The 9757-nt window shown below is 42.3% G+C and overlaps 1 protein-coding gene across 2 annotated transcripts in view; it reads right to left on the bottom strand.

The window, feature by feature from the left end:
- si:dkey-119f1.1 (Structural maintenance of chromosomes protein 6-like) overlaps positions 1-9757 on the bottom strand; it is a 56591-nt gene that overhangs the window by 41101 nt on the left and 5733 nt on the right. For both annotated transcript variants that reach the window (XM_055635343.1, XM_055635342.1), the window contains exons 3-6: positions 8243-8360; positions 6102-6207; positions 3031-3167; positions 1562-1623 (exon numbers count right to left, since the gene is read on the bottom strand). In XM_055635343.1, coding sequence (XP_055491318.1) covers positions 1562-1623; positions 3031-3167; positions 6102-6207; positions 8243-8360 — 423 coding nt within the window. The remainder of the gene's footprint in view (positions 1-1561; positions 1624-3030; positions 3168-6101; positions 6208-8242; positions 8361-9757) is intronic.

The raw sequence follows: 9757 nt of genomic DNA, 5'->3' as shown, positions 1-9757 counted from the left end.
CAATATTCCAAGTGCAGTGTCACCTGGGCTCTGTCCAACGTGGGCAAGATGCATCTGGTCAAATCATGTTGCAATGAAGGCCAACATTCAGCTTGCAAACTACAACTGCTTGTCAACATATATTGAATCAAGCCCAGTGAATAGTGGATATTAGCCAATGGACAAATTCATTGGGTTGAACTTTTCATGAAACCTAACCGGCACGATAAACTAAGATAGGCACAAAATGCTAGAGGAACTCAGCGGGTTTAGGCAGCATCTCTGGAAAAAATCGGTCAACTGGGTTTGTAGTCATTCACTCTGAACACCAACACTTAAATCTTTCTATGTTTAAAAAATTTACTTAAACTTTCCACTTCTAAAATTTTTCACAATATCAACAGCCATGTTCTTTCCCATTCATACATCGTATCTACATCTCCTGAAGCCGCTCTGCATCTTCCTTTCTATCATTGGCAAATTCAGATATATTACTCGATCCCCTCATCCAAATAAGTTATATAGATTATGAACACCTGGAGTTCTGCCACTGATTAAAATGTGTTTAGGGCTGGAACTGGAAGAGTTCAGAGATCTTAAGGGCATCCTAAGGTTATTAGAAAGAAAACAATCGCTCCAATTAATAAGAATTAAGGAAAATCAAAGGTATGCAAAAATGCTGGAGAAACTCAGCGGGTATGGCAGCATCTATGGAACGAAGGAATAGGTGACGTTTCGGGTCGAGACTTAAGAATTAAGGAAATGGTAGTTTTGGATGCCGTTTTTTGGGTGATGGGAAAAGGTGAACTGAGGACGACAGCAACAGTCAGATTTAGAAGCAACAAAAAGCACAGGTAAGTGTTTTAAAGACGAGCTAAGACAGTCAGAATTATAGCTCAGATCAAATTTATCAGTCTTCACAATGAGCAGATGAATGGTCAGAATGTCATTTCAGTGCAAGAGACAATCATACAAGGCAGAAAGAGTTCCTACTGGATGGCATAAACCAAGAACACCATTTACAATAACTGCTCCAACACCTTTTTGAACCATTTCCAATATTCCCATAAATTTCCCTCTGATTTTATCATTCTCCGGCATACTTAGGACAAGTTACAGTGGTCAATTTGCTTAGCAACATGCTTTTCCTAGAGGTGTGGAGGAAACCAGAGCATCGCAGGGAAACCCAGTCACAGAAACAAAAATGCAATCTTGAAACAGACATCACAGTAGATCAAAAACTGAACAAGGGGTTGTTGGAGCTGTAAGGCAGCAGCTCTATTAACTGTGCTGGTATGCTGCCGAAATCGTGTTTGCTTTATCAACGAATGGAGGTGATAGCTAAGAAATACAATTGGTGACTTCTGCCTTTGCAACATTCTGATATAGAGTAAATTTCTGCTCATTTAGAGCTGGTGTCAGACATACAGATTAATGAATCAATGTTCTGGAGGATTGCAAAGAACTGGGAAAGTTGCAGAGCTGTGTGGGTTTGATAGTAAATGGGATCATACATTTCTGGACCAGTATGTAAAAGCAACCGAGACTTCACTGACATGAATCTTGAGGGAACAAAACCTACCTGGATATTGAATTGGTCCAATATTGTATTGAGTTCTTCTTTCTTTGTGGAAACTAAGTGACCTACAGAAAAATAAATAACCCGAAGAATAAAATTGGTGGCCAAACCTTTCAGTGAAAGCAAATAGAATGTTCGTATTTTACAGTACTTTCCCATTCTCCATATTCAAAAATCCCGGTCAACTCCTCCAACTAGTTTACGAGGGGTGACCAAAGCTTCCTTAAACTAATACTGCACTCAACATTCTCTACTGACCTATTGTTCAATTTCAGTTTTGTTGTTCAAGTTTTTTCTCTGCATCTACCTTTGTGCAGGGAAAATTTTAAATGTTTGATTTGCCCCTCATTTGGTTATTCCCCAATATAACTTATTTCTTAGATCATGAGATCCAAATTTATTTTTGCTATTATTATTCCTTTTGTACATATTTGCAGAAGCCTCTAGGTAATCTACTTTTGTTTTTCACAAGATCACTCTAATATCCCATTTCAAATTTCCTTATCTATTTCTTGATTCTGAAATTTTCCCGATCCTCAAACTTACTACCCTTTATGCAAAAATTGTAAGCCTTCTTCTTTGATTCATTACTTTTAACATTTCTTAACAAAGTTTGGCCACCTCTCTTGTGGGGCTATTGTGCTTTAAAAAAGGTATATATAAAAGGTATAAAATATGCATTAATTCTGCAAACATCAGATATCGCAGGTCTTCTGCAATGCATAGTGTACTTTCTGAATATATCATAGTTAACCCTCAACTTAAAACAACCAACTTATTTGGCATCTATCCACCACTGGTATACACCATAACCATAGTACGCCCTTTAAAACAAAGCACCATTGTTACTCATCTGGGCTAATCAATAGGCAATAGTGCTTATTGTCACGTGCAAAACACAGTGTAATTATTTTTGAGTCATTTCTCTTCTCGACCGGCCACCTTTGTGTCCTGGGGGCACCTCCCGCAACGAACCTCGAAGACACGGGAGATAAAACCTCAGTTCACTTTCACCGGTTCCTCTTCTTCCCCTCTACAGGCCGCAGCCCACCTTGTCTTCCTGCGCCCTGCCGCATGGTCCAGCTGGGTCTACCGTCTGCGGTGGGCGAGCCAGGCCTGCCATGTATAGCTGCTCCTTGCTGGGATTCTCCAGCCACCCGGCTTCCCGGGATCCTTAATCAAACAGTACAGCACCGGTGACCCCTACCACCAAGACCTGCAGGCACATGCAAACACCACCACAAGCAGGCTCCTCGTCAAGTTAAACAACATTCTGACATAGAAACACATAGCCTTAACAACACTGTGACAAATACAGGAATTTGCTACCCAACAGCACATGGACTATTGTCACTACAAGGCTTGTAGCAGATCCGGAAGGTGGATCAACAGCATTTTCAAAGATAATTACAGATGGGCAATAATGATGTCCACAAACCAATAAATGACTTGAAATCAAAAATGAGGTTTACCTGATTGACTTTTCAATTTGTAATGCCTTATTCCATCCCCAGAAATATGTTGCTCCACAATGACAACCTCCCCATATTTATCAGGTTTAAAAGCATCGGGTCCTCTGTTTCTTAATGTTATCGAAATATCTGCAGAACTGGAAATTTTAAAAAGTTGGAAATTAAAGTTAATTTTTGCAACCTTTTTGAGGATTCAACGCCCTCTTATAGATCGTTGAGTTAACCATTCAAATAAATTAGAGGTTTCAATGGGGTCCTTGAACACAATAATAAAATTGCAAACATATCAAGTAGTGCACTCCAACCGAAGCAAACCAAGAGTACTGCAAGCATTTTTATGTTGTCACATTTAAATTTTGAACCAATAACTTAAAAATAATCATTAACCCAAGCATTCTAAAAACTTTGCTGTAGATGTTGAGGAAGAAACATTTAATTTATTTTTTTAAGCTGCATAACTGTCTCTCTCTCTCCCCTATAAGGTGCTAGTAACAAAAATAATTTTGTTTAACGCATATCAAGATGAAGGATCAAACTTCCTTGAATTGCACAGCACTGCAGGTTGAAGAGATCACTCCTTATTCCACAATTGTATAAATAAATTGTCTTGATGAACCTTGATTAGTATGGGTGCCAGGGGTTATGGAGAAAAGGCAGGAATGGGGTTAGGAGGGAGAGATGGGTAAGAAATGATCGAATAGCAGAGTACACATGATGGGCCAAATCGCCTAATTCTGCTCCTATCACTTATGAACATCAATCTTGGACATGTATATGTTGCTACAGAACTGATCATTATTTTAAGTGTTGAGAAACATAGAGAAATAGGAGCAGGAGTAGGCCATTTGGCCCTTTGAGCCAGCACTGCCAATCAATATGATCATTGTTGATCTAATATCAGTATCCCGTTCCTGTTTTTCCCCCATACCCCTTGATTCCTTTAGCCCCAAGAGCTAAATCTAACTCTCTTGATCAGTGATTCTCATCTTATTGATCAAACAGAAAATGCCAATGATGTAAAATATTTGATGAACACATTTAAGAGATACTAGACCGAGTGCAGACCCGTTGGGTCTGCTCCCCCAATGCAAGATTCCACCACTCACCCGTTCCCCCAACGCAATATTGCACCACTCACGCATAGCCCCGAACTGCGCAGATGCGGCTCATTTCTCCTCATCCCCCAGCACTCCCTCGTTCTCCTCTTCACCCTCCCTCTTCAATCCCTAGCTTAAAAGGGAGGGGGGTAGAGAGTGAGAGGAGGGGGGGGTATAAAGTGAGAGGGGGTAGAGAGGAAGGGGGGAAGCAGAGAGGGAGGGGGGCAGAGAGGAGAGGGAGGTGGGTAGAGAGGGAGAGGGTAGGGGGAGGGAGAGAGGAGGGGGGCGTGGAGAGGGCCGAGAAGGTGGGGGGCAAGAGGGAGGGGGGGGGGGGGGGGGGGGCTGAGAGAGGGACGGTGGCCGAGAGGGAGGGGGGCCGAGAGGGAGGTGGTGAGGGTAGACAGGGAGGGGGAATCTCCCTCCTCCATCCCTCTCCATCTCCCTCCTCCATACCCCCCCCCCCCCCCCCATCTCCCTCTACCACCCCACTCCCCACCCCATCTCCCTCCTCCTCATTTCCAGAGCTGCCAAGTTTTGTCAGAACATTTCAGTATTCTAGAATCTGAAAATCAGTATATTGCCGAGGAAATCAGTATTTTACGCAGAGTAATTTTGCTGTCATTTTTGTGCGGTCATACCCATGTAAGAGTACAAGAATGCACAAATTTGCTACCAATTGACAACTCTTCTACGCACCTTATTTGACAGTGCATTCTTTGCCATCTCTTTCTATACTACTGTTTGAACGGCTGCTTCCTGCTTTTAGCACTAGATGATGATGTAGAAGCCATTTTGGTAACCCCCCTCTCTCTCCTCCTTCCTTTTTTTCTCCCTCCCTCTTATTCATTCCCTCCCTCCTTCTTCCTCTCCCTCCCTCCACCCCTCCCTCTCTCCCCCTTGAGCCCACCGTCCATTCAATAAAATCAAGGCCAATCCCAATGTAACTGCAATCTCACTGGTAACCTTTCACCACTAGGCTTATCCAGAATTCTACCACTGCCTGAAAAATAATCAAAGGCTCAAAGAGAATTCTAAAGACTCATTGTTATGCGAGAATTTTCCAGAACAGTTTGTGACCAATAGCGCTGTGGCCATAACGCTACGTTTAAAGCCCATAGCACTCTAGCCGGTTGCACTATATTTAGAACCCACAGCGCTATAGCCGACAGCTCTTTGTTTAAATTCCCATACGTTAAAATGACAGCGCTCTGTTTAAACCTGGAGCGGGACAGGCAGCATCTCTGGAGAGAAGGAATGGGTGACGTTTCTGGTCAAGACCCTTCTTCAGACTGAACTGAACTCCGTATTTAAAATCCGTATTTAACAACACAAAATCGTACATCAGTATTCTTATCGCATTTCCGTACAAAATACAGAAAATCCGTACTACTTTGCATTTCCCTCATCCTCCTCCCCTCATTCCCATTCCCTGCCCCTGGACCTACCCAGGTTGTAGACCAGCGCCAGGAACCCGGCCTGGTTCTTGGCCCAGCCCTCAGCTCCAGTGCAGGCCCCGACTTCATCTCTCGGCCCCATCTCAAGCCCCAGGTTCAGGCCTCACTCCAGCTCCAGCACCATCCGCACCACCAGGTGTCGGGCGTCGGCAACTGCCGCCATTCCTCGTTCACCGCCAGCGCTGGAATGCCCCTCCCTCCCAGAGTGTCCTGTCCTGCCTTACAAATGCATTGTGAAGTCACACTTTTTTTCCCCGAAATGCGGGTTTTCGGGCCGTTTTTAAATTTTTTAACGATTAATAACTTTGGAAATATAGGTGAGAATGCAACGGGAAGATGTTTATCACCTCCATGGGAAAAATGCGAGTAGAATATGTGAAAATGGGAAGGCTGTGGCCTAGCGTTTGGAGGAAAATAGGAATAAATCAGATAGACACACACAGCCACAAACAAGACAGAGTTTTAGTTATATATATATATAAGATAAAACTGATTTAAAAATATAATAATTAAACCTTACTTTTGACCACTTTTTACAAATCCTTTTATGGAATATCCTCTATTTGTGGCAGTTGCTTTCCCACCAAGCCCCACTATGAGGGCTGTTAGCACGGCACTCTTCCCACCTGATGGCAGAGGAGAACAAAGTTTTAAAAGATTCTATGTCAAGATTCAAGATAGTTTATTGTCATGTGTCCCAGATAGGACAACAAAATTATTGCTTTGCTTCAGCACAACAGAATACAGTAGGCATAAATACAGAACAGATCAGTGTGTCCATGTACCATTGAATATATAGATACACACATAAATAAATAAACAAATAAAGTGCATTGAGCTATTCATGTTCAGAGTTTTGTTTGAGTTGAGTTTAATAGCCTGATGGCTGTGGGGAAGAGCTATTCCTGAACCTGGATGTTGCAGATTTCAGTCTCCTGTACCATCTACCTGAAGGTAGCGGGGAGATGAGAGTGTGGCCAGGATGGTGCGGGTCCTTGATGATGCTGCCAGCCTTTTTGAGGCAGCGACTGCGGTAGATCCCCTCGATGGTAGGGAGGTCAGAGCCGATGATGGACTGGGAAGCGTTTACAACTTTTTGTAGTCTTTTCCGCTCGTGGGCGCTCAAGTTGCCGAACCAAGCCACGATGCAACCGGTCATCATGCTCTCTGCTGTGCAGCTGTAGACGTTCGAGAGAGTCCTCTTGACATACCGACTCTCCGTAATCGTCTCAGGAAGTACAGGCGCTGATGTGCTTTCTTTATAATTGCATCAGTGTTCTCGGACCAGGAGAGATCTTCAGAGATGTGCACGCCCAGATATTTGAAGCTCTTGACCGTTTCCACCATCGACCCGTTGATATAAACGGGACTGTGGGTCCCCATCCTACCCCTATGTACCAATCTTTTCCCCTTTCCCCCCCCTAGAATATTTTCACCATCCTGTGAGTATATTACTAAGTAAAAAGAAGCTTGCAATTAACAAATTCAAGGTCCATAATTAACTAACAGCTGTACTTTTTAAGATAAAGTAGAAACGTTAGTAAATTGAAGTAGGAAATATTATGTATTTCCCATAGTCTTATCAGGTGCAACAGCAATGTTTAAGGGGAAGAATATTTAGCTGCCAGGACTGTTGACTTGTTATTACAAAGTAAAAAGGTAATCCATATGAGCTGTAGACCAGATACTTAGTCAGAAGATAGTGGTAGAGCACAATCTGAAGTAGGATCTCGACCCAAAACCTCACCCAATCCTTTTCTCCAAAGATGCTGCCTGTCCCGTTGAGTTAGTCCAGCTTTTTGTGTCTACTTTCAGTTTAAACCTGCATCTGTAGTTCCTTCTTACACTATGTCACCTACCCTCTTTGGTATTCCTTATGGTATATGTAAACTATGAAGCATAGAAGTCTAGATACCACACAAAGTAAAGCAATGAGGAATGAATGCACATGCACGTACACACATAACCATAATATTGCAGTAAGCAATATCAAACAGTTTGCTTTGAACAGGAACAGCGGGGAAGAATTATTGTAATTAACTCTGCTGCTCTGCATTTATTTTTCATATTTTATATGTCAAGTGCATCCAAGTGGCTTGGTTTTCGAATGAACTGTTCAACAGATTGACGTCCACACATGAATAGCTTTCCAAAGGGAATTAAATAAATAATTGCAGTAAAAAGGATTGTTATCTCTTGTGGAAGACCATGGGAGTGGGGCTAATAGGTAAGCTCTTTCAGGGTTGTACAGACTAGATAGATCGAAATGGCACCCTCCTGAATATGGTAAACTAACAGAAATGATTGAGCATTGGAGCTTCTTCAAGATACAGGCTCAGGAATTGAACAATTAAATATAGTTGCCACCAAAATATAAAGCAGAAAAAACAGCTAATAGTGTCACTTAATGTCATAAAAAAGGATATTTGAATATGGAAAATCTTCTCAAAAATATAACAACAGCAATTCGGACTATGTGTACAGGAAGCATAAGTATAGTCTATTTTAAACATTTCTGTTAATTAGTATTTATCTATATAATTAACAAAAACTCTCAGGGTAACCTACAGAACTCTGCTTGAAGATGCAAACGACATGTGTGTAGTTGCGAAGAAAACACAAAAAATTCAGCAACAAGAGTTAACAACTGATATCACTTACTTCCATTGTTTCCAACCACAAAATTCACATTTGGTCCAAACTTAAAAGGTCCAAGGCAAGCATGGCACATGAAATTTTTCAACGAAATACTTTCGATTATTCCTACTTCACCTTCATTCTGAAAAAAGGGAATTTCTGGGTGAGATATAAACAAACAGTACAAATGGAATGAAAGAATAAAATATATCCAATATGCTTTCCATCAAACCCATTATTTTGCTGTGAAAAATAGAATATTTGAAAGGAACAGGATCACATGGATATACGCGATAGTTTTGGACCATATCAGCACAAGTGTTGATGTCACACTCAAGCCTGCTCCTGTCTGACCGCTTAGTTATTCTCAATGGTGACGCCACTGGCAGTCGCTGCCTCGCTAACAGTTTGTCTGTCCTTTCTTCTTTTTGTTAATTTTAATATGTTAAAAAGTATGTTTTAGTGTTCCTCGGTTTGTTTTATGTGGTGGGGGGGAAGGGGGTTTGGGAGAAACTTTTTTTCAATCACTTACCTCGACGGAGATGCCATTTTTTTCCGTATCACACCTCCGTTCCCAGTGCGGCCTAACGTCGTGGAGTTGGCAGCCTTTCCTGGAGACCGATGGGAGATCCAAGCCGTAGGAGTCTGTGGGACTTTAACATCGCGGAGCTTGCGATCCCTTTGACGAGGATCGAAGCTCCAACCGCGGGGCCTGTGGACTTTAACATCTTGAAGCCCGTGGCCGCTGGTAAGAGACCGACTCGGGAGCTCACTGCTGTGGACAGTTTCAACTGCCCCTATGCAGGAGTTTCGATCACCCCGACGAGGGCTTAGATCGTCGGCTGCGGGGGCTTTGATCGCCCCGACTGCGGATAGTTTGACTGCCCCGATCGCGGAGAACAGAGAAAGAAGATTGAACTTTATTACTTTCCATCAGTAAGGAATGTGGAATCCGCTGTGATGGATGTTTATGTTAACTTTTAAGTGGTTATATGTCTTGTTGCTTATCACTTAGTATGGCTGTATGGCAACTCAAATTTCACTGTACCTTAATTGGTACATGTGACAATAAACTGATCTTGTAACATTGGTAGTGAGTTCAATATTCTCCCCAATATTTGAGGGGAAAAAAATCAAAATTCCCCAGTGACTTACTCATTGACCAGCTTATTTTGATGGCTTTCAGAAATGTGCCATCAACATTTAGTTTACTGTCACATGTATTGCGATACAGTGAAAAACATTTTTGTTGCATGCTATCAAGTGAGTATAAAGACTATGCATAGTTACAATCACGCCATCCTGAGTGCAGATACAGGATGAAGCAAAGAGTAGGAGTAAACGGGTCCATTTCACAATGGCAGGCTAGTGGGGTACTGCAAGGCTCAGTGCTGGGACCCCAGCTATTTACAATATATATTAATGATTTGAACGAGGGAATTGAATGCAACATCTCCAAGTTTGCAGATGACACGAAGCTGGGGGGCAGTGTTAGCTGTGAGGAGGATGCTAGAAGGCTGCAAGGTGACTTGGATAGGC

This window comes from Leucoraja erinacea, chromosome 5 (genome assembly GCF_028641065.1).
Source record: "Leucoraja erinacea ecotype New England chromosome 5, Leri_hhj_1, whole genome shotgun sequence".
Classification (NCBI taxonomy): Eukaryota; Metazoa; Chordata; class Chondrichthyes; order Rajiformes; family Rajidae; genus Leucoraja; species Leucoraja erinaceus.
Note: the sequence above shows the minus strand (reverse complement) of the source record. Positions and strands in the feature narration are given on the sequence as shown.